The sequence below is a fragment of the Cyprinodon tularosa genome, unplaced genomic scaffold, assembly GCF_016077235.1.
Source record: "Cyprinodon tularosa strain WSP-4 unplaced genomic scaffold, ASM1607723v1 ctg33, whole genome shotgun sequence".
In the NCBI taxonomy this organism is placed as follows: domain Eukaryota; kingdom Metazoa; phylum Chordata; class Actinopteri; order Cyprinodontiformes; family Cyprinodontidae; genus Cyprinodon; species Cyprinodon tularosa.
In genome coordinates, this window is record NW_024039041.1 from 3,407,540 (window position 1) to 3,431,098 (window position 23,559).

Sequence of the window (23,559 nt, forward strand, 5' to 3'; positions counted from 1 at the left end):
GGTTCCCCCTAGTGGTTTCGCTGAGTATGAGCACAACAGCTATAACATCCCCTTAATCAGAGCTCCCTTTGCTTGCTTCAAAACACAGTGACAACCTGTTAATCTAATTACCGGTAAGTCCAATCAAACAGGCCGATGTAACAAAGGAGAACCAAGGTAACTAATTAAGCAAATGGACTTTATAGAATGGAAAGAAGAAAACCAAAATCAGCAAAGTCATTAGATGTTTTAACTTTTCTGTTTGAAAGATTTAGGAGGTATCTGTGCTTCTTTGATCCCATTAATCACCACCCTACCCCCCAACATGCAATAAATCACAAAAGACACAGAGGTGTAAAAGTTCACTGGTCTTTGGTTTAATTGGTTTCAGAAACAGTGATATGAGGCACCATGTTAATTAGCAAAATGAGAAAGGCAGAAACGGAGATATCGTAAAAAAACATGATGTTGTCTGGAGGAACGGGGCTGAAGTAGTTTCTATTCGCCTCCACAGAGCTCCAGCAGGATTTTACGGTAGTCGCCTGACGTGTCTCCCTAAATAGAGAGAAAAAGGTCTATGAGGATTTTAAGGATACTGCAAATTATCAAAAGCTCATTTTGGCTCCCTTTATACATATGGAAACATTTGCAGGGGGAAAAAAAGGCGTCCGTAGATTGAAAGGCTAGCAATCACTTAAAGCATGTTTTCCAATTATCATTATTAGATCATGGCTGATGTATTGTAAAGGTTGTGCTGACTAAAGCGTGTCCACGCCCCTCACCTTGATGAAGGAGTGCAGAGTCTTTCCATACATTTTCAGGAACTGAGCTTTAATGTCCAACATGTCGATTTCAGCTCTGGCGACCATTATTCTGATGAGGACGCTGTCTGTGGTGCCCAGCCCCTTAAAGGAAAAGACAGTAAACTGGATCAAAGTTGTGTTCATAAATCATTGAAGACTATTAATGCCAGTGGGTGATGAACATGCAAAAAAAGCACTGAAAGAAACTAATAAAAACCCAAACCATAGATTTAAATCTGTATGTTTAAGTCTGGGTGATAGAAGATACCAATTAGGTTTGGACCTGGACTTTGCATAAGCCATATTCGACAATGTTCTGTTCCATTGGAGCCCTGGTTGTCTGTTTTACATCATTGTCTTTGAAGGTGCACCACCTGCTCATTCTTAGTATTTTGCTTAGTTTATTAACAATTTTTGTTTTTCAGGAAGCTTTGTGTACTGTAATTGTACCTTATAATGGACTCTGACATTTTCCCTTACCCTTCTGAAAAAGAATAACATCCCACCTGCACAATGCTGCACCTTCACGGTAGATTGCAAATAATTTAAATCTCAATAATTCCGTTTTTCTTAAAACATGTGAATTATTTCTTCAATTAAGGAGATAAGTGAGACACTTTGCAAATAGAACAAGGCAATGTACATTTATAATAGGAAAAAACTATTTCAGTCTCTCGTTTCAAGGGCAAATTATCTAAAATTCTTATTTTATGAATAATTATACTCATCCCATAGGTGAATCAACTTATTTACCTACTCAGATAAAGGGTAAATGCACTTAATTTAAGACATTTTTTGCCTCCCATCATGCTATGGTTATGTGGAAAAAGTAACATTTTGATCTCATGTGACCAGAGCCCCTCCTTCTATGTCTTAAGTGTTGCTTTGTGGCTTATGGAAAACAGTATACAGAACTTTTTTTGCTTTCTTTTGCCTATATCTTTCTTCTGACATCTGTTGGATAAAGGCTTTCTCAATGCATGACTCATAGTTGTCTTGTTGAAAGATTCTCCCCTACTGTGGGTCTCTGCAGCTCCTCCAGAATTCCAATGAGTGTCTATGTTGTTTATATTTTTATAAAAGCTCTCCTTACCAGGCCTTTCAGCAAGGCTGTGTTTTAGAAGGCTTGCAGTTGTGCTTTTCTTTTAGTTACTGCAATGCTCTGCAAAACTTTCTAACTGACCGGTGTTTTATTATTTGTTCTTCAAAATATTTTTTCAAGCTTCATAACAGCTGTATTTGCATTGAGATTAAACTGTAATTACCTATAATATCTCCTCTCAAGGGATCTTTTACACAGGATTTTGTTGCAGGAAATGATGGTTAAGGGAGACTGAATACAGCTCAACACCAAGCCTCTCAGATTTGTTTCTATAATATATCTGAAAACCTTTAATTTCTTTTCAACGTATAATTACCTTCATTGACTTGTATAGTCGTTCAGCAAAGAATGCTGGCTTGTTCCTGATGCACTTCACTGCAAAGCAATAAAAACAAACCAATATTAGTGTTAGTCACACTAAAATCTTAAAGTCATAGGGAAATGGCTAATCCAACAGTTACAGTTCCCAATTCTCCTGAGTGGTGCCCGACTTTACACCAGTGAATAAAGTGAATGTGATTGGTAATTTATCAAGAGGGCGGGATTGTTGTGGCGGAAGGTTCGCAAGCAAGTTTGGTTGTGACCGGTGTCTCGAAAGCATCTTATTGACCAGTGAGCAACTTAGTGCTAGTAGGTTCCCAATGGGAAATTACATTGGGACCAAGTAATGCAACTAAAGACGACACTGTCAAGGAACACTATGGACAGCAGAAACATGCAAGAGCAGGAGAATTTTGTCGGAGGTCGTGGACGAGTCTCCTCTAACATATTTTTTATTTAGAAGAGGTAAGTGGGGAAGAAGATGTTGTGGAAGAGGACGCCAGGGCGGCAGAAGCTTGGTTTGGTGTAGAAGGCTTACAGCCGTACATGTTTGAGCCCTTGCCTCACAACACTGCCAGTTCTGTTAGCTCTAAGCCTGCTGAAGACACAGACGTCCATCCCCATGAACACTGGGACTGAAGTCAATGGTAAAGTAAATAATTCTTCTCTCTTATTTCAACTGTCAAGATGCTATGACTGAAAAAAATTGATTGACAGATAACCATTGATATATGATTACGCAAATTTATGTGTGCAGGCTGATGTATAACTAACTGGCCTTGATAAGATAACGAAAAAAACAAACAAACACAGATTTTAAGACAGGATTATTTTTTAAAAACTTTTGGGACAATATGGTCTGATAAAGAGTACATTTATATACATGTTAAACCAGAATGATAAATAAAACCTTAGATTTTTAAGTTTAAAGATAACTTCTATCAGCAGTCAGACAGTAACTGACAGCAAATAGATACCAGTTTGATGAAACCTGCAGGTATCAAAGCTGACCTATGGCCAGAAAGACGTCCTCCAAGCAGCCAGACATCTCCCTCTTGATACTTTCCTCGATGTCTTTGCCAGAAATCTTCTGATACTCTTCAAACACTGGAACAGAAAACAACAAGAGGATTTACAGAGGGGGGGAGTGATTGTTATGAGCTTGAGACTTGGAATAGGTAAAAAATACAAGACTGAATGTTTGGATATTAACCAGCCACAAGGGGGCAGTAAAGCCTTCTTAATGTATAACAAGACTTCCATCTCAGTTCATGAAAAAAACTGCAGTTTTGGCAGGAGTACCTCTCAGCAGATGGTTTCGGTTTCTTACACACAGAACCGTGAGGAATTTAACCTCATCTGTGCCCCAACGAGCCTCTCCGGCCTCATAGATGTCCTACAAATCCAGGAGTAAAAAATGAATTAATAAAATATATATATATATATATATATATATATATATATATATATATATATATATATATATATATATATATATATATATATACATAAATAAATTATGTATGTATATGGGAGGTTAATTCCTGCTAAAGGTAGAAATATTGACCTTTGCATCTTGAACAGCCTGGGCTTCGTCCACCTTATCGCTTTCATCTCGTCCAGCCTGCAATTGCAAAAAAAACAGAAACACAAAATAAGTTCAATACGCAGCTAACTAGGGCATTAATGGCTACCGATTCCTCTTCTGTGAAAAAGCATCCATTACAAGTTTTCTCTTGACACATAACAGCACCTCAGAATTGCTGCTACATCAATTTTGTTTGTGCTGTAATGTTTTACTCGAACTAATATCAAACAAATTAAAACAGAAAATATTCTTACATCAAGTAAAAGAAAGTTTTATTGAGTCCTAACCAACAGATCTGGATGGGACAGATGATAGTCGAGCCTTTTTTTTTTTTTTTAGAAAATAAATTGTTAATAACAATGTATATGCAAGAAAGTAATTTTAATTACTGTGTGAGGGATTGTATTTGAGTCAATGAGTCAATGCAATCAACTGCTTTTCCTTAGATAGAAAACTTTGTATCAATTTGACTATATGATCTGGTTGAACTGTAAAGTGCCTTGAGATGACATGTGTTGTGAATTTGGAGCTATATAAATAAACTGAATTGAATTGAACTGCTCCTAAAACTTTTTTGAGTGACTCCTACTTGTTGCTCTGTGTCTCAGTTCATCAGTGAATAAAGTGATTATTAATGGCACCTTTTATATTTCCTACCTTTTATCTAATCTATGCAGTGTTTTAATTACAGCACCTGAGACGATTATTTTTAAAAATCAAGTTTCAGTATATTAATTCAATATTAGACCTATTAGTTTTCTTTTTCGAAATCTTGTTGATTACCTGTTATACAAATTTCATCAGAAATATTTTCCGGGTTCATTCCTCTTATTCAATACTTCGAATGAGAAAGACAAATATGTGGTCACAGATTAACATCCTGGCCAATTTTTTGACATTTTCCTAATTTCCTGTTATGAAATTAATCATGATAACACGCAGTAAACTTCCCTATATAAAAAGTGACTAAACCTTTATACCAAGTATTTCTAAATACTGTGTTAGCTTGAAGATCAAGCTCTTTAACTTTTCAAATTTTGATGCTCCATTTCTTTTTGCAGCCTTTAGTTTTATGAATCCAAAACAAGGAGATTTGTGTTAATGTCAGAAAATAGCTGTTGGCATAGATATACCAGTATTTTCTGGTAGGAGTAATAATTTAAAATGTTTAAAACATTTGAACTGTTAAAAACAGGTCTCAATAACAACTATTGAATTTAAGGCATTTTGACAATCTTTGACAGAGTTGCCAGTAATTGTGAGGTGTGATTTTAAAACTACATATTAAAGAAACAATACTGGAGAAAGCTTGGGGATTTTTGTTTGCTTACCGTGAGCAAAGACACCAAAACCCTTTTAAACATCCCAGAGGTGTCTCCAGACACATCCTGCTCCAGGGTCTTCCCATACTCTAAAGTGAAAAAAAAAACACACAACATATATACCTACTTATAGTTCAATCTTACTTAAAGGCAGTTATTAAAAAATGCTATGTTTTCCATACAGTTTAGATAAACGCTCATTTGTGTCAGTTTAAAAACAAAATACTGAAAAAACAAAGGTGAAAAGAATGCGCTCCCAGACAGAGAGCAGATCACGTCCTGAATAATTTACTACTTCCACTGCTTTCTGATAATGGGCCTTTAGTCGCCTGCCGCCATACAATATCGTATGTCATACATAGGCCACAGGAAACAACAGATCCTAAGATATACAGTAACCTGACATATTGTTTACAGAAGTAACGCAGTTACCTTTTTTATAGACTGAATTGATGGTATTTATTTCATCATTGGTTCTAGAAGCCAGAATGTCAATGAGGCAGGCCTCTTCAGTCCCAGCCCCCTGTGAAGAAGGAAATATGCATAAAATGAATTGCATCAATAGAAATTAGCTTAAGGCATAAAAGTAAGTCTATGTTTAATGGTGCTAGTTTTTCATTTGTTGTAATCTAACCTCGATGAAAATCAAAGAAACATAATTTGAGACAAACAAAGCTAATAAAATTCAATGATTTAGGCTGTAACCTTTTTTTTTTAAAATGAGGAACATCTTTTTTTGCTATTCACATAGAAATTTTACTCAAAATGTCACCAGTAATGTTAAGCAGATTTAATAAAATGTTGAGAGCCTATTTAGGAAGATGTACTCAAAAGTCATACAATTGTCTAAAGACTAAATATTTTAGGCCTTAAAATGGTCATAGAATTCAAAACCGAGTTTACATTCTCATAGATGAATAATACGGAGCCCCTCTGATGACATGGTCAAAAAAATGTTTTAATTGTGGCCACTACTTTGTGGCCACGCAATAAGTTTAACGTGCGCACGAAATAGTTATTAATAATATTAATATCATTCCTGGACAACTGGGTAAGCAAATCGAGCGTGCCTTCTCTAAGGTCTAAGGCGCGCTCGATTTGCTTACCCAGTTGTCCAGGAATGATATTAATATTATTAATAACTATTTCGTGCGCACGTTAAACTTGTTGCGTGGCCACGAAGTAGTATTTCGTGCGCACGTTTTACTTAAATTAAAACATTTTTTTGACCATGTCATCAGAGGGGCTCCGTAGAATAACGATAGTTCAGTGGGTGAAATGGACGTACAGAGAAGTTCACTCCATCCCCTGCTCCCTGCCCCTGTCTGCCAGGGTTCCCGGACCAGCCCCGGAGCTGATGGCTCAGTTTGAGTGCCCGGTGTTTTTTGACTATGTGCTGCACTGTAGTCGACCAAAATCCCGGACGATTTTGAACTTCCCCCCAGGACATTATTTTAGGTATGAAAACTAGGACATGTCCGGGAAAAAGAGGACATCTGGTCACCCTACCATATAAACAATTTGATGTTTCAGTGAGTGAGTGCTTGTTGCTATGATGAGTCTTTCCTCAGCAGCTTCGCTCCTTGTAAACCAACCAATCAGCGCACAGCTCATGTAAATATTCATGAACATACCATAAAAGGAAGGAAAACTTGTCGTTTAATTCTAGGGCTTTTAACCAGGCTTGCATTAGGGCTCATAGAACAGCAAATATGCCATTTTCAACCCAACCAATGTTACACAACCTATTCAGAGACCTTAAGGACCATCCAAATACCCTATAGAATCATTCTATGACCCCTTTAATAAGAGGGGTCTGTTTTACATTCTTCTTGCAAATAGTTCGACTAAGATTGGCTATAATCTGCATTATTTAGTAAGATCTAGACTAGATTACGTAGAAGTACCTGTCCTTAAAAATTAGGACTTATAACTGTGATACCTTTATTTCACAAAATTCATAATGTAAATCCTCTTGTTGTTTTGTTTGACATCTACACCAAACCCACTTCAAGGATGTTTTAAACTCCGAGGTAAAATGGTGCACAATTAAATAACCAAGAAACAAATAAAGAGATAGAAACATGTATAAACAAGGTGAATGTAAAACCCCTTTACTAAAAGTCTGATTAGCTTCATTTTGATAAGGAATAAGAATGATTGTCTGACTGTAACTTTTTACAATACTTTTTCTAAAATTATTATTTAAAATGATGCATTCTGCATGCATTTATTTACAAATGGAATAACTAAAAAAACAGAATATCAACCAACAGATGCTTTCATTTTATTTGTACTTAGAGGAGTTTTTAACCACATAAATACTGGATGCATTAAATGACTTGAGCTAATAAAGTGCTTGAATAAGGTGTTGAAGGAACAAATTAAATAACAGTATCATTAGCAAAAAAATAAATTCTGGTCTTTATATATATATATATATATATAGAGAGAGAGAGAGAGAGAGAGAGAAATTAGAAGAGATACCTGCAGCTTTTATAATCCCTATATGTTCTAACAGACTGTTATAGAAAAGGTTTTGCTTTATGTGTTTGCAAAATCCTTTAAGACTGCAAAGCATTTTATTGCTGTTCTGGGGCTATGGAAGTGAGAAATCCTCACCTTCATTGCATGTTTCAGCTCATATGCATCGTAGACAGGTGCCAACATCAGCAGACCCAGAACAACACTCTTGAAGTTCCCACTCAGCTCTGAAGAAAGATCATCAGCCAGCTCCTGATGTGACAAACCAAGGAATCAAAATGAAGTCATTTTCCATTGATCTCATGAATTAATCTCATAATTAAGATCAGTGATGGAAACTCAATGTCTTCTAAAGACCTGACTTGACATATTCCAGCAGCGCTTGGTTCCCCACTAGAGGGTGTGGTTTCTGGAAACATTTAGTGAACAGAGGAGCTGCTAAGACAGCTGACCACATGTTGGTGTGAACATGACTCACTCTTCCTGCTTTCTCTCTGTCTTTGCTTTTCCTGCTGTTCCCTCAATGAACTCTCAGAAAAACGTTATTGAATCTCTTACTGGACATTATATGGAGAGATAACATTTATCTCACTATGTCAATCCCAGTGCTTCCCCTTCAGTTAATAAATTGATCCAGACTAATCATAAAAGAACGCAGAGGAAGGTTAGTGGCCTCCCTTATTTGGTTTCAGTGGATGTTTATTATGGGAGAGAGCCTTCCCCCTTCCACCCGTCCACAGGCCTCCCTCTGTCTCAGGTTGTGTTTACAGATGGTCATTTCAAATTTATTTCTCCTCTTTAGTCAATAGTTAACTTGGACTTTATCTGTGTCTGTACCACACCCACAATGAACACATGATAAGAGCAGACACTGAAACAAAAAGTGATAAAACTTCAACAGCATTTTATCAATAGGGTTCATTTAGGGTGCTGTTCTTCATTTTTTATTATTTTGTTAAGTTATTGCTTCTCCATTTGCTTAGAATAATGTTTGTTCAAGATAATACTCCTTTATTCAATCAGATGATTGCTTCTGCTCTCACCTTCCCCACAGTTTGTTTGTAGGCCTCCTTGATGCGCTGCCTCTGGGCGATCGTACGGTGCGCCAGGACATCGATGATGGCCGCCTCGTCCGTTCCTGTAAGGCAGATCAGAAATAATTAAACCAATCGAATAACATCAAATACATCTTTTAATATCAGACAGAAATAAACCCAATCAAAGAAAGTTTTATTTTGAATAAGAATAACATAGATTAATCGAAAACAGCAATCAAATCCTACCTTGGCCTTTGTGAAAAAAATTATTTTACTCCTAGACCTAATAATAATAATAAAATCTAATATTAAGCTTTTATAATAACTGAAATAGTGTTAATTCAGCCACACTGGAGGGTTTCCAATGTTTCTAATACTTTTTACTGCACTGTATCTCAAACCTAACTTTTAATCGGGGCGTCTGTCTAAAAAACATTCCTTTAACAGCCTTGTAGATAACCCTGACAAACTGCACTTTTTCACTGTTGCCATGGAAACTTTCTGTTAGTGAAAGGCCTGAACCTGGAGTCAGCAGCATCCGATTAACCTTGTTAACTCTTAACAGCATCAACATTCTTTTCGAGAAATCTGTCAATATGAAGAAAAGGTTTTTTGTGAATGCGTGTAACGTCATTTCAGAGCACTGCATTCTACAGTGAGATCAGTTTTGTAACGTACTCTGCATGACCAGGGGTTTTATCTTCCTTTTTTTTTTAAAGGAAAGTGATATTTAACTGCAGGATGCAGACAGAAAAGACTTAAAAGTCTTAAATCTACAGCTGTGATTGCAAAACAAATGCTTAGCAACACTAAATGATGCGTCAAACTTTCCTCTAGAAGTTGGGAGGAACAGATTTTTTTCTTTCCATGTAGCCATCCATCTGTCAACCATAACTTCAGTTAATGAATGAAAATGCTGCTGCTGGCCACTCACCAGTTCCCTTCATGGCTCCTCTCAGTTTCTGGACATCGGCTTCAGCGTCGAAACTAGCTGCCTCGGTCACAGTTCCGCGGTTTCCAATCTGCTCATAAATGACAAATTAACAGCCATTTATCTATAAAAATATATTTTAGTAAACAGTGCTCAAACTTTCACACCTATAAACTTATCTAAAACAAATTTGGTATTTTCACACTACAAACATGCAGTCCTTTTAATAGAAGCAGAAACTTTTATCTACAAAACTGTGAAGCAATACCAAGATCGTTTATCTTTAGCATCAGAGCATATGTCCCTAAACTTTACCTAGTTTTCTACCTATGTTAAAAAAAAAAAAGCCCCTTAGGTACATGGTGTTATTTGAAGCATTTTTAAATTAAAACTGTGTCGAGTTCTTCACTCTAAAAAATGCTGGGTTGAATTATCAGGGTTATGAAATAGAAAAGTTATTTTGAAGGTAGTTGGATTATTTTTAATGGGACTGTGGTTATGTTTTGCAAAACCCATGCACCAGGTCGAGATTCTTTTCATATCCATCAACCCAACATGCATGGGTTTGTGCTTTGAGCTCATCATCTGAAAAGACTCGAATGTGCCAAGCTGCGTGCTCTATCCACCATCAGCTTACACATTTAGAGCACCTAAATTACCGTCAGCATAGCATGTTATTATTAAAATGTTTGTACAAACTACTACTGTGTTCGGATCTGGCAGATGCGCCTCAGAAAGCCAGATTCTTCAGTCGATTAAGTGCAGCACAGCGGCCTGTTCAGATTTGAAGACTTCTTCATATGAGGCTGACAAATGCAGCCGATTTTTGCCAGTTTTGAAGGACAGGTCTGGTGTATTCTGCTCTCTACTCTCCCTACTCTATCCTAGTCTTACTAAATTATGGTTAATTTAAACTTTATTCGGTTTTATGTCAGTTGAATTACTAATGTGAATTTTTCATCATAATTTTCTGTAATGGGAGGGTATGTAAACTTTTAAGCACAACTATATATATATATATATATATATATATATATATATATATATATATATATATATATATATATATAGTTGTGCTTATATTCACTTCTCACTTCCTTCCTTTGTTTTAAGGTTGGTGCAGGGGATTCTGAACTGGTAGTTTCTTCACTAGAATGCTTGCTTGCCAGTATCTAATGGCCTAAAGAACAGCTTGTTACTACAAGTTTAACACTTGGTCTGTTTCTCTTCTCAGTTGTTCATTATTTTAATGACAATCATTTAAACTGTTCCATGATTAACTTGACTGCTTCCATTTTGTATTGTGGATATAAAGTATTGATAAATTTCAAGGCGTTGCCTTGTAAAGAGTCCAGTATCATGTTTATTGCATAAACCATGCTTTGCATGACTATATCTAGCATGTATTTTATTATAGATATGGGTCATCTATTGCATTTTATTCTCCTAATGATTGTACTGTAATATGTTAGAATCGATCTGAGGCGTTGGACAATTTCCCCCAGCATTTATACAAATGTACGTAGAATGTAGCTGGTGAAACAAACAAGAACTGTTGATAATTTGACCCAACATTTGGATAGAGGGAATATGAAATTATAAAGTTAAAACAACCCAGAAATGTTATCACTTTGACCCAGTATTTGGGTACAGAAAATAAAAAATATGTTTGTTTAAATTTATAAAAAAAAAATTGTGGTTAATTCGACTCAGAATGTGGTTGGAACATTATAACCTATTTGTTGGGTTAAATGTTAACCCATTTCGCTGGGGTCAAATCAACCACTGTACTGCTGGACCGGTGCTATAGTAGCCCAGCAGCTGGGCGGGAAATAAGGGAAATTAAGGGAAACAGAAAAATTAGGATTAGGAGTGGGAGTGCATTAGGAGTGGATCTCTAACAGTATTCTTAGTTTAGTTAATAAATATAATGCGGATTTTAGGAAAACTAAAACTCTCCTTAATGAAACGCATTTTTTATTCCAAATTTAGGATGTTTCATAAAGATTTGCAATAACACAACCGTAGAGGCTGCTGCAAATCTTTAAAATGAAAAACAAAACAAGATATAACATGTTAATTACAGAGCAACTCATGTGGTAACCTATATTTTCATGAATTGAAAATCATAAGGAGACAGAGAGGGTGAATTTAACGACACTGAATCAGCTGATAAATATTGTGATGGCAGCAAACAAATGTGGCGGTAGGATAATAAGGACAAATAACTACTTTAATATTTTGTACTTTGAGCAAAGTTGTTTGTTTGAAGAAACCAGTGATGCTGAAAAACAATATAATCACAACTCCTAAAAGACATCTTTGGCAGTTTGAAGTGGTATCACATTAAACTTCAATATGGGTTTTTAAGTATCATCATAATTTGGCACATTTTAAGCTGAAGCCCATTTATTCATTCTACAGGCTGCAAATATAACAGCATAAAGCCAATAACTCTAGGTCTAGTTTTCAAAGCAAGGGACACACTGAGCCTACTGATCTTGCACCTACAATAAATGCAAATATTATTGATGGCTATTATGTAAAACAGCTTTGAAAGAACAAACTTACGGCTGCCATTGTTGGATGAGAGTGTAGTTCTGATCTGGAGGTCTGGGAAGCTGGAAAAGAAAAATCACAAATAAATAATAATACACACAAGAACAAAAGATTATATCAAACAAAGAGGAAGCAATCCCCAGAGGTAATAAGACAGAGCAGGTTTAAGGGTATCCCTTATTAACCTTTGATTAATATTTTATTTGGTTTATTATCTGCCAGAGGGTTTCCATCACACTCATTAGATCATGAGCTCTCCTGTGTCTCATTTCAGAGCTGGTGTTGCATGAGCTAAGTGTTTATTTGTTTGGACACACCTGTAATTACTCCAGGGGGGATTTACTCCCATCTGCTTGCAAAGAGCCACTATTTTGAAATGTATTAGGAAAACACTGCATAGCACACATTTTGGTGAGTGTACACAGCAGAGGCGTAGCCAGAGAATTTGAATCAGGTGATCAGGCAATAACCACTGGCCGAAAGCAGATAGGCTAGATTTCCAATTCAATTTCAATTCAATTCAGTTTATTTATACACACATGTCATCTCATTCACATACACTGTTCCAAAAGGAAAATTAACAACCACAACATCTATATTTCCTAAATAAAGACTAACTATACTTTCCTACAGCCTTTGCTAACAAATGGATGCATACATATAAACATCCATGCTGTCTAAAGTAAAGGTCTAGAGCACAAAATTCTTTCAAGTTTGAGTTCTGATGTGAAAATCTTAATCATTGTCACTACTTACATACTTTTTCCAATAATGCTTCTACATAAATTTATATATATATATAATTTATATGTAGATGTACTAACATCTATATTATATGGATTACTTATTATTAAAGTAGTTATTTATCTCTGATTTCACTGAAGACTCATAGTTGACTTGCAGATGAATCTTTACCCCAATAAACAAAATCTAGTTCTGAAAAGAGCATGAATTCTGTATTTATCATCTTTAATGTTAGTATATGGATGTGCATTTAACCACAGTGTTTTTGTTGTCAAGTAACTGTTAACAGATGAAAGATTACAATGTTAAATTATTTAGAACATTCCACTTGAGAGTATTACTCCTGCCACCATCTGTATTAGAGAGGGGGGAAAATGGAAGGGTGGCCCCCCCATCTCGTTCCGCCCCTGGTAAAATGACCAAACACTAAAAGTTTCTGTTACTGAAAGCAAAATAGGACTGAAAAATTCTCCAATAGGATGGAGACATGTACTATTCACTGTGGTTTGAACTCAAACAGACAGACTTTGTGGTGTAAATATTTTACTAATCATGTGACTTAAACAATCAGCAGAAAATCAGGAAGAAAAATAATGATGTAAGAAAACACAACCCGACTCCAAAGAGATCCTGCTGTCTATTCAAATACATGCAAACGTCTGTGGTACATTTAGTTTACAGGAAAAAGCAACAATTTAAAAATACCTCTGTTTGAAGATATTGCATTTACAATGGCTTCAAACTTCGCCCTTTGGACAGCAGTTTGATGATATTCTGATTTCCAAATGCAGCGAATTTACTGGTAATTAAGCAATAGCGATAATCTGACTTAAAGCGAAACTAAATAACCAAGTTATGGCGGCAGTTTCTTTGTATTCATAAGGGCTGCAGAAATGTAATTAGGCTTTGCTGGCCCTTTAAACAGTAAACTTAAAGACAAAACGTTGCGGAAAGTGTATGAGGAAGAAGAAAACGGTAAAGTTGGCAGAGCCGTTTGGGCACACCCTATGAGAAAAACGACGTCCTGTTAGGAGAACTCTAATTGAAAGGAAGAAACAGACAGGAGAAACTTTGTCTCACCTCTTCTGGGAGAGTTTGCTGCCCGTTCTGGGAGAGCTTTCTGTCTGGAGCACGGTAGGAAGGTAGAGACACAGGACAGATACACTCTGTAGGTTTTAACTAGAGCTCTGCTCTCGGACCACCCATTTATGCGCGTGAAGGTTACAGCTCGAGTGCAACCATCGAAGTGCGTTGACTTTCTTTGACTGTAGGTGTCGCTGTTGCACGCCAAATACATCAACGTTAACAAGTCTGAATGAAGGAGTTGAACCATTCATGGTTACCTTTTTTTCCCCTCCTTATTTTGTTTTACAATATTTGCTTTCTCTTAAATTAAAATTCAAGCTTTTTCTGATTGGTTATATTTTCACCTTTTGTAGGTTCTTATTTGGATTTAGATCTTTGCTTTGACTGAGTCATTTAAACGGTCAAAGTTTGTTTAAATTATGTATATTAATATGCTTGGATATAAATAGTTAGGTGTCGCTCCAGATGTGTATGTTTAGGGTTTTCCTACTGAAAGGTGAGACACTAGTGTCAAATATTTTAAAACCACAGGGGTCCCTGGGGCCCAGGGCCGGATCCACTTTGGGGTGGCTGGCTGCCGGCAGAGACCGCGGACTCATCCCCGCGGTTCCCCGGTGCTCGGGCATAGCGGTGGCTGGGGGACTTCCTCGGGGCCATTTCTCCTCCGCCTTTGGTGGGGGTCGGATTTCCTGGGTTGGACCCTCCTGTGGGCCTTTGCTCTTTGGGTTCCTTTGGGCATCTGGGGCTTTGGGTCCCCCAGCGCTTGCCTCGGTGCTCTAGGGAGGTGCATCCTCGGCTCTTCACAACCACTATTGAGCATTTTTCCTTCGGATAAACTTTAAATGCACAAGTGCACTCTCACAAACAACTACAGGTGCTCGGTTCCTGTTACTTAGAGTTTCACTTCCATACAGAAAGCCCATATTCTTTTCTTCAGCTACCACTGTATACATGTCAGATTAGATAATACTTATACTTCAGCGATAGTATCTAGGTGTTACTTTATTGTATCTCTTATACTATATCCATTTGTTGTGCTGTTCTTTTTACGTCTCTTTGCATGTGATGAAGCAGACTGAAGATGTTTTATCATTTTCTCCCTTTTATCTCCTCTATTATCTCCTCTTTCTTTAATCTTTTCTCCTTTTTTTCTGTTTTTCCTTTCCTGTTCTACTTAAATTGCAGTGTCCATATAATCTGTAATACTCCCTGAATGATTTATAATAAAGCTATTTATATGCATAAATCACCACCATTAGCCAATGATTGGCTAATGGTGGCCATGGCCACCCCTGCCCCCCCATCTAGCTCACCCCTGTAGTAATGTCATTATTATGCCACCTGTGATTTAAAAAAAAGGATCTCTTCACCTGTGTCCCCTATTTATAAGAGAGCAACAAACCTCTCCTGTAAACGATATCTCACTGAGAATATCTGTACACAAATATTTATTTAAAAAAAAAATCTTACTATAGATTAATTTGTCTGCTGAGTAAATGATTTGATTAAGAGTTAGATTTTTCTAAGTTGCTTACTGATATATTCTGCCGCTGCAAAAGCAAGTTTTACTTTTTGGGGGGCCTCTTTATATATTCTTAACCATGGTTGCTAGTAGGTAGGGCTAATACAGTATGTCTATTATTTCTACACGTGAACAAAAAGTAAACAGCTACAATAAAATAATTAATTTCAATGAGAAGAATTAAGAAAAATAACACAAGTATGCCAAACACATTCAAAGGTGTTTACCTGGAGAAAAGTCTTGTGTATCTATTTGCAAGAATTAACATATAATTAAAGGCTTACAAGAAACAACACAAAACCATTATATGAGGTCAAAGATAAGGTGTAAGATGGTAACTTGTTTTCCCCAAATGTAAATGGAATGAAACAGAAAAGACCATGTAGAAAAAATAAGAAAGTAGAAAACATTCATGCCACACAATAAAGCTGTCATTCAACTGTTGGAAAGTGGTATGAATGCCCAATTTTATCACTCAAAATGTTCTTTGCATAGATCTGTATTTCTCAATGTCTCCCTCCTTTATTGCCATTCTCACTTATAAGTTGCTGATAATGAAATCCCTATAGCGCTTTATGGTATATAATGTAATAAAGATGTACATCACTTTACATCAGAAAGAAATCTATTGCAATAAGCCAGGAATGAGATTCAACAGTTCAAAAGTCTGAGCAACTGGACTAACAAGTGACAAAAAAGAGGAAACAATGACACAATATATCTATACAGAAATAGAAAAAACAAAAAGAACGGCATTTATATCGGCTTGCAACCACAGCCAACAGAATTGACAAAAACTACGGTGTCGAAACATCTTTAGAAAAAACCAAATGTACCATTAAATTTAAAATAATTGTTTAATACACCATTAAACAATTAAATGTAATATTTTGTTATTAAAAGTTAAGTTCACCACATCACACCATTTTCATTTTTAATCATTTACCATTTGCCATTATGAATGTGGTATTTACCCATAAATATAATTGTGTTGCCCATTTTACAGAATTCATCCTGTAGACTCTCACTGTCATAAAATATTTGTGTGTACATTCTATCTATGAAATTTTCAACCAGTTCTGTAATTCTTCCCAAAATTATTTAATAACTTGGGAAAAGTAAAAGTTTTCTATTGTTTTTTCTTCCATAGACCCGAAAACACATTCACAAACATCTGATTTGATTGCAGTTATAATGTGTTGAAAGAGACCTCCGTATGATGTTTTAACTCTTGTTCATAGCGAATTTCAAACTTTAATTTGTATTAGACAATACAGTTATGTGAACTATAGGTTTTTACGGTAAGTTCTACATATTTGTCGTACCGGTACATATATATTTGGCTCTTACTTCTTACACTGGTGGTGGATAAGGATAGTTCCCTCTAAAGAAGAATACTACTTGGGTTGTTTTATTTTTTGTATTTATTTTATTTCTGTCTTGCTGCTACCACATGATAATTTCCCATTTTGGATTCAATGAATGAATTAGTCAGTCAGTCAGTCAGTCAGTCAGTCAGTCAGTCAGTCAGTCAGTCAGTCAGTCAGTACCAACTTTGAATGAATATGCCTTTTTTCTACTCGTGGTAATAACTCTATCTTTCCACAAGGTGGGGCTGTATGGCCTAAAAGTAAAGAGAAACACCAACTTTTAATATTAAGATACTTGCTTGTGATATTTAGAAAGCTGGACAAGCATATTAGAAATCTCAAAATCAAATTTTAAAGTAATTACAAACTTCCAACTTCATCAAAAAAAATTTTTGAGGATAAGAACCATTAACAATCAGTTTTAAACTGAAAGACTTTTTTGCAATTGATTGAAATGATAGATTCAAAGTCAGTTGTTTTTAATTCCCCTTTATCATATTAGTACATGGTTTACTTATTTATTTTATTTCATTTTTTTAATAAAGTGAATGTTAGGTTTTGCCATATAGATTGATCAATTATACAGTTTGCTTTTTTGGTGTTATGTTAACTGATATGCAAGGAATATCTTGGGTACACCAATTAGGACAGACCTTTAGATTTTGACAGAATGTTAAATCCCAGATTAGTTAAGTCTTCTATTAATTAGTGATTGAGATCTTTTTTATTATTTCTTCAAGTCTGTCATTTTTATTTTTGGATTGTCTTGTTCCCACATTTTTTATTAACCTGATTACAAAATATTTGAATTGACTCTTGACAGGAATCGACATCATGCCTGTATTACTGTTGTCATATGGGGAGCATTTCACATTGTTTTTTTTAAGATACAATCCCTTCATATTAACCTCAGAAAAGAAAATAGAGATTTGATTTAAGCCTTTGGAAGAATTCTTTTTTTTTTTTTTTGAGAAATCACTGTATCATCTTTAAATTGACTCTTCTTAAACTTACTGTAGTATTAAATATTTATATACTTTCTACATCTTTGTCATTTATTTCAAAATTAGCAAATAGCTGCACATAGAAAATGAATAGTGTTGGTGAGATTTGGCATCACTGATTAACTGTAAAATATCCTCATTGTCCTTGTTAGGATAGTTATCATTGATGATGTGTGAGTTTATTACACCCTAATACTACCTGTCTGTTGTGTGTCAGAATGAATGTTTTCCCCAGTAGTTTATCTATTTAGGACAGTTCCTCTGTCCAGATATACAGTTATCATCTTCATTTTGTACATGGCAAAGATTTGGGAATGGAATGAGAAAAGTGTCCTTCAGCTAACAACAAAGTGTAATATTTTGATAAGGCTTGAGCCATGGATGTCTCCTCATCTGCAAATGTGTATGATGTAATGATGTGATGATATGGCAGACTGGAGATGTATAAAATGCTTCTCAAACTTTTTATCGGGGCCCACTGCACGGTTGGTAAGCGCCGCCTTCTGTAACTCAAAGCAACTTCTCTGATCTGAGTAAGGTTACAATTTTTATCAAAATCTGTTGTCATGTCCCATAGTTATTTACTGCATATACATTATGAAGTGTTATTTAAAGAGCTGGTCCTGAGTGATCTATTTTCAGGAAAAAGAACCTTTATCTTAAGCTTTCCTTTATCACCCTTTAACAATAATGTAATCAATTCAGCTTTGATTTTTTGGGATAGTGGACTCTGTTTATACACTCCAAATATGAGTTAAATGATAAATAATTTATCTCTTACCAAAAGGCCTTAAAAAAATCAGTAGATATGTTGTCAATACTGAGTGTCAATACTTTTCAACTGTTACAGATCGAGTTTGTTGTAAAGAAATCAATAAAATATTAGTTAAAACGTGAATGATTTTTATCAGCCTTTTTAAAATAACATTATACATTTTATACATTAAATTATACATACAAAGCGAGTTTGAAGGTATGCATAATTCCTCTGAAGTATCTCTAATATGTTTATGAGAGAGCTTGCAGTGGTCCGGTGTGATCACACCTGCCTAAGACTCCTGACAGAATCAACAAGTTCTTCCATAGGTGATTAGTGATTATATAGAGGCTGCAGTTGCTCAAAAATCTTTGAGGTTATTTCTGGCTTTATCAGTGAAAATACCGAGGCAAAGAAAACCTGAAACAATAGTGATGTCTTAGTGACAAGCAGCCAATTACAGCTTCAATGGAAGTTGGAGTCCGTTTAAAGAGAAACTCTTTTTAGTTAGATCACCCTGGGAAGCTGCCCTTATCCCAACCACTTAATAGTTTAAATAATGTTATGATGACTTCGCCATGATATAAATAAAAACAGAGTGAAATATGGAAATGTATATTTAAACTAGATTATTTAAAAACTGCATTTCATTATTTTATGTGATCATTTATAAGATATATTTATACGTGTTATTTAATATTTTACAAAATGTTATGGTACATTGGATTATCTAATGATGTATTGAAAACATTAATGTTACATTTAATTACTGTACATATAATGGTACATGTAGTGATTTCAAAGAAAAATGTATACCTATATTTCAATATTTTCTAGTGTATGCTTACCGTAAAGGGGCCATAACAGCATGTTGGGTCCTGTCTAAAACCCCCTATCCATAGTACATTTAGATTTATGTTCATGACATTTTTATTTATTTTCTTTATCTGTGTCTCCTTCAAACCTTCATGCTTTTTGTATTTTATGGATTTAAAAGTGCTCCCTAAACTGTGATAATGTATGTGCGACTTGGTGTTGATCTATCACTTAAAAAAAAAATGATATTAACTAAACACAGGCATGTGGCTAAGGGACAAAAAATGGAAAATGTAAAAAAAGAGGAACAAATGCCTTTGCAAGCCACAGCAAAAGAACAAGGAAAATAGTTCAGCCTTTAGATCAGTACTGTTGGTGGATACAGCTGGTCTCCCAAAGTAAGTCAAGCGGAGAGAGTTTCACATATAACAACATCTATCAATATTAATAGAACAGACTAAAAGTGTTTATATTGTAAAAAAAAAAAAAAAAAAAAGGTGTACAACAAGGTTGATGCACAAAGTAAATACATTTTAACAAAGTAAATAGTAAATAATCATCAACTAAGAAAAATGACTAATTTATCATTGGTTAATTACTGTTCTGAAACTATATATACTATATGTACTTACGGAAGAGGATTAGGGCCAATGGAAAAAAAAAAAAAGTTAACTGATTTTTAAATTGTATTTCACTTTAACATATCTAAGAATTCTGACTTTTTTCATTGTTGGAATTCAGTCAGACTTCTGAGAAAAAAGTCAGAATTCTGACTCTAATCTCAGAATTCTGACTTTTTTTCCCATACTAAACTGAAATAAAATGTAAACATCAGTTAACTTATTTTTTTTTTTTTTAGTGGCCCTAATCCTCTTCCGTATGTACTGTATGTTAATACATGTATATGACGTGAACGTACCAAATGACCTGATGCAGCGGCATCGAACAACGAAAGGGCGACAGGCCAAATACAAAAATAAGACAATCTTTTATAGAAAATTGTTTATATATAAATATTATAAATATTACTTGTAAGCTAATTACTAAATCCATATGGTCATTTATTGTATTATTTTGACTTTATGTCACTTTTCCAATTTCCTGTTACTCCTAAAGAATATGCTGCTGTGTTTGACGCAATCCCTAGTGGGTCATTAAAGCTTTTATCATCTTTACCCACACGTCAGATTTACTCAGTGCCAAGTTTTGATCCAAACTCCATTTATATTGATTATGATTGTCCTTTAATAAGTAAGAAAACAACCAACAAAAGGTTAAGAAATATTCTATTACAAGATGTTGTTTTTTCACCAGCTTGTATATTTTATTGGTCCAACACTTTTGAAAATATAAATTGGAAGTGGACTTGGTTGCTCCTTAAAAAAAAAATACTATAATAAAGTAAGAGAAATTTCTTATAAAAATTATTAATAATGTTTATTTTTGATAAAAATATATAAATGGGATTTTGACCAAATGTGTACTTTAAAAAAAAAACAATGAAGAAAAGTTTATTCATCTTTTTTGGGATTGTAATTGTAGCAAAATATTCTGGAGAGATATGTCAATTTTTTTCATCAAAAAAAAAAAAATAATAATAATCTTAACATTACTTTAACAGATAAGGATGTTTTGTTTGGGATGGAGAAATGTGAACTTGACAAAACAGAATTTTAATATGTTGTAAATAGTTATTTTTATCATTATTTATGGTAAATATCATATTCACACCTCCAAATATTTACAACAAAAAACTAATTTCCAGATTTCATTATCTTCTATTAATATCTATATAGAATCCTTAAAATTTAGTTCAAATGCTTAAAGAATCTCCTTAAAGAATTAAAACCCTAGAATATAGATTTGATTTTGAAATTTTAAAATAATTTGTTGTTGTATATGTTTGTAATTATTAATGTTTTTTATTTTTTTCATGTATGTTTTTTGTAATAAAAAAGGGCGACAGGCCTCTCTAAACTACAATACCCAGATGTCAGTGCGCGCGTCAACAGAAACAGCTAGGATGTTGCGATAATGCTGGCAGCCAAAGATTGCTGTGGTTGCAGAGATTAGACGCCTGTGTCGAAACCTCAGTTAGTTAGTAACGTTTTAGCGGATGACAGACGCAGCGGTTACACATTTGCACCAGAGACGCATACTCGTCACCGTTCAACTCGACGCTTATCGGGGGCTGCTTCGCGCTAAAGGCGTCAGCGAGCGGAAACCATATAGTTTTATATATTTATATATAAAAGGAAGCAATTAAATAGCAGCGCGGACAGTTAGCAATGAGGCAACAAACCCTCGCTGCACTTTCCTGAAGGATGGGAACAGCTTTTCAGGTCGCGCTGTCGCAGTTACCCGGAGGATACATCTCGTTTGAAGACATTTTCTTCAGAGTATAACCTGGATAACCTTACACGAAATGTCATAGCGCCTTAGCGGCTAGCACTGAGCTAGCTCGGTAACGGCTGGACGAGATGGAGATGGAGCTATTTTTCCTCAGCAGCCGACCATGAACAGCTGGCTTGCTGGTTAAAGGAGCACTTTTTTTCTCTCCCGGAGATGCTTTAACCTCCTGGGCGGTTTAATACACTTACATAACTGCTAGCTCTAGTTATTACCAACTGGCTTGTGTTGGCAGGCAAATGGGAAATTTCCCTAAAAGAATCTCACATCATCACCACAAGTAAAGAAAAAAAAGGAAAAATAGAGGTATTATTTGCATATTTTTGAGAGACCAGAATAGACTGTGGAGAAGTTTACATTGGGAGCGGAGGTTCTGATATATCGCTGCACATCAGAGGGCGAAGGAACAGCATCTTCCCTGCTGCCATTTCGACACCATGAGGAAGTTCTTTGATTCCCGTCGGGAGTTGGTGAGCTCTGGGCCTGGTTCTGGAGGAGGGGGCAGCAGCTCTGGGTCCAGTCACGCCGGAGGAAATTTCATTGGCAGAGCCTTCACGGTCGGGAGACACCAAGTCACCGTAGAGGAGATCATTGCTGAAGGTGAGACCGAGACTGAACTGCCCAGATCACATCTATTGATCCAGGTTTTTACTCTTTATTTATTTATTTTTGTTTGGCAAAGGTATCAGGGGCAGTTTTTTTTTAATTGGGCCTTGGCCAGGAACCCAAATTCAGCAAAAAATAAAATGGTCATAATTTAATTTGATGACAATAATAATAAAATAGTATATTTAGGAAAGATAAGTCTTAAGATATTGCAATTCGATTCAGTTTATTTATATAGCGCCAATTCACAGCACATGTCATCTCAAGGCACTTTAAAATTCAACCTGATCATACAGTCAAATTGATTCAAAGTTAAACCAGCTGATCGCATTGACTCATTGACTAAGGGCAATCCCTCACACTAAGCATACTTGTAGTGACAGTGGAAAGGAAAAACTCCCTTTTAACAGGTAGAAACCTCCAGCAGAACCAGGCTCAGTGTGAGCGTCCATCTGCTGAGGCCAACTGGAGTTTAAGGAGACAGAAGCAGAGATACAGAAAGAAGCAACAAAAGGCAACTGACAACCAGTTACTTTTATATTTATATATATTTAGTCTTCTCAAAGACTAAATATTTGAGAAATAATTTATAGACGTATGAAAACAAAACACAGACTATCCCTTTAATGCAGCACTTTATGATAACTTTGAATCAGATACAAAAGTAAGCATTATTACGCAACGGATCTGAAATGGCCAATTGATATCACATGTAAGAAGTGTTGCAGGATTTGTCCTCCTTAATGGCAATCTCTAGTAGGGCTGCAACAACGAATCGATAAAATCGATAAAAATCGACCTTTAAAAGCGTTGGCAACGAATTTAATCATCGATTAGTTGTGTCGCGCGATTAATGCGTCATCCGCCGCCGCCATCATCCCGGGGAAGAAAAAAAAATATGGCGGAGCGAGTCAGCGCCGCAGTTGCAGTGTTGCCAACTCAGCGACTTTTCAGACCCCTCCAGCGACTATTTTTTAAAAAAGCTACTAGCGACAAATCTGGCGACTTTTTACGGTGTCACTGGCGGCTTTTGGAGACTCTTACGTGAAAGCATGTATCGTTCCTACTCTTCTCCTACAGCGGCAGCTGCTGCCGTGGGGCGCCTCCCCCATCCCAACG

The 23,559-nt window shown here is 35.6% G+C and overlaps 2 protein-coding genes across 2 annotated transcripts in view; one reads left to right on the forward strand and one right to left on the reverse strand.

Moving 5' to 3' along the window:
• Positions 1 to 334: 334 nt before the first annotated feature.
• anxa4 (annexin A4) lies at positions 335 to 14,115 on the reverse strand. Its single transcript, XM_038293781.1, has 13 exons — positions 13,951 to 14,115; positions 12,139 to 12,188; positions 9,571 to 9,658; positions 8,643 to 8,737; positions 7,738 to 7,851; positions 5,548 to 5,638; positions 5,125 to 5,204; positions 3,773 to 3,829; positions 3,508 to 3,601; positions 3,217 to 3,312; positions 2,201 to 2,259; positions 762 to 884; positions 335 to 534 (listed from the first exon to the last, which is right to left on the reverse strand). The coding sequence occupies exons 2-13, from the start codon at positions 12,145 to 12,147 to the stop codon at positions 478 to 480; spliced, it is 963 nt and encodes a 320-aa protein (XP_038149709.1). The 5' UTR covers positions 12,148 to 12,188; positions 13,951 to 14,115; the 3' UTR covers positions 335 to 477.
• A 7,308-nt stretch (positions 14,116 to 21,423) lies between these two features.
• Positions 21,424 to 23,559, forward strand: part of LOC119789031 (AP2-associated protein kinase 1-like) — a 44,092-nt gene continuing 41,956 nt past the window's right edge. Inside the window, exon 1 of the mRNA XM_038293782.1 lies at positions 21,424 to 22,434. Within this exon, the coding sequence (XP_038149710.1) occupies positions 22,272 to 22,434 (163 nt within the window). The 5' untranslated portion in view covers positions 21,424 to 22,271. The remainder of the gene's footprint in view (positions 22,435 to 23,559) is intronic.

What these genes read in the sequence shown, in the direction of transcription:
- anxa4 (XM_038293781.1), bottom strand. An exon ending in GACTATACAAGTCAATGAAG is followed by an intron (nt 885 to 2,200) that starts GTAATTATACGT and finishes TTTTCCTTTAAG; the next exon opens with GGGCTGGGCACCACAGACAG. An exon ending in CTCTGCACTCCTTCATCAAG is followed by an intron (nt 535 to 761) that starts GTGAGGGGCGTG and finishes CTCTCTATTTAG; the next exon opens with GGAGACACGTCAGGCGACTA.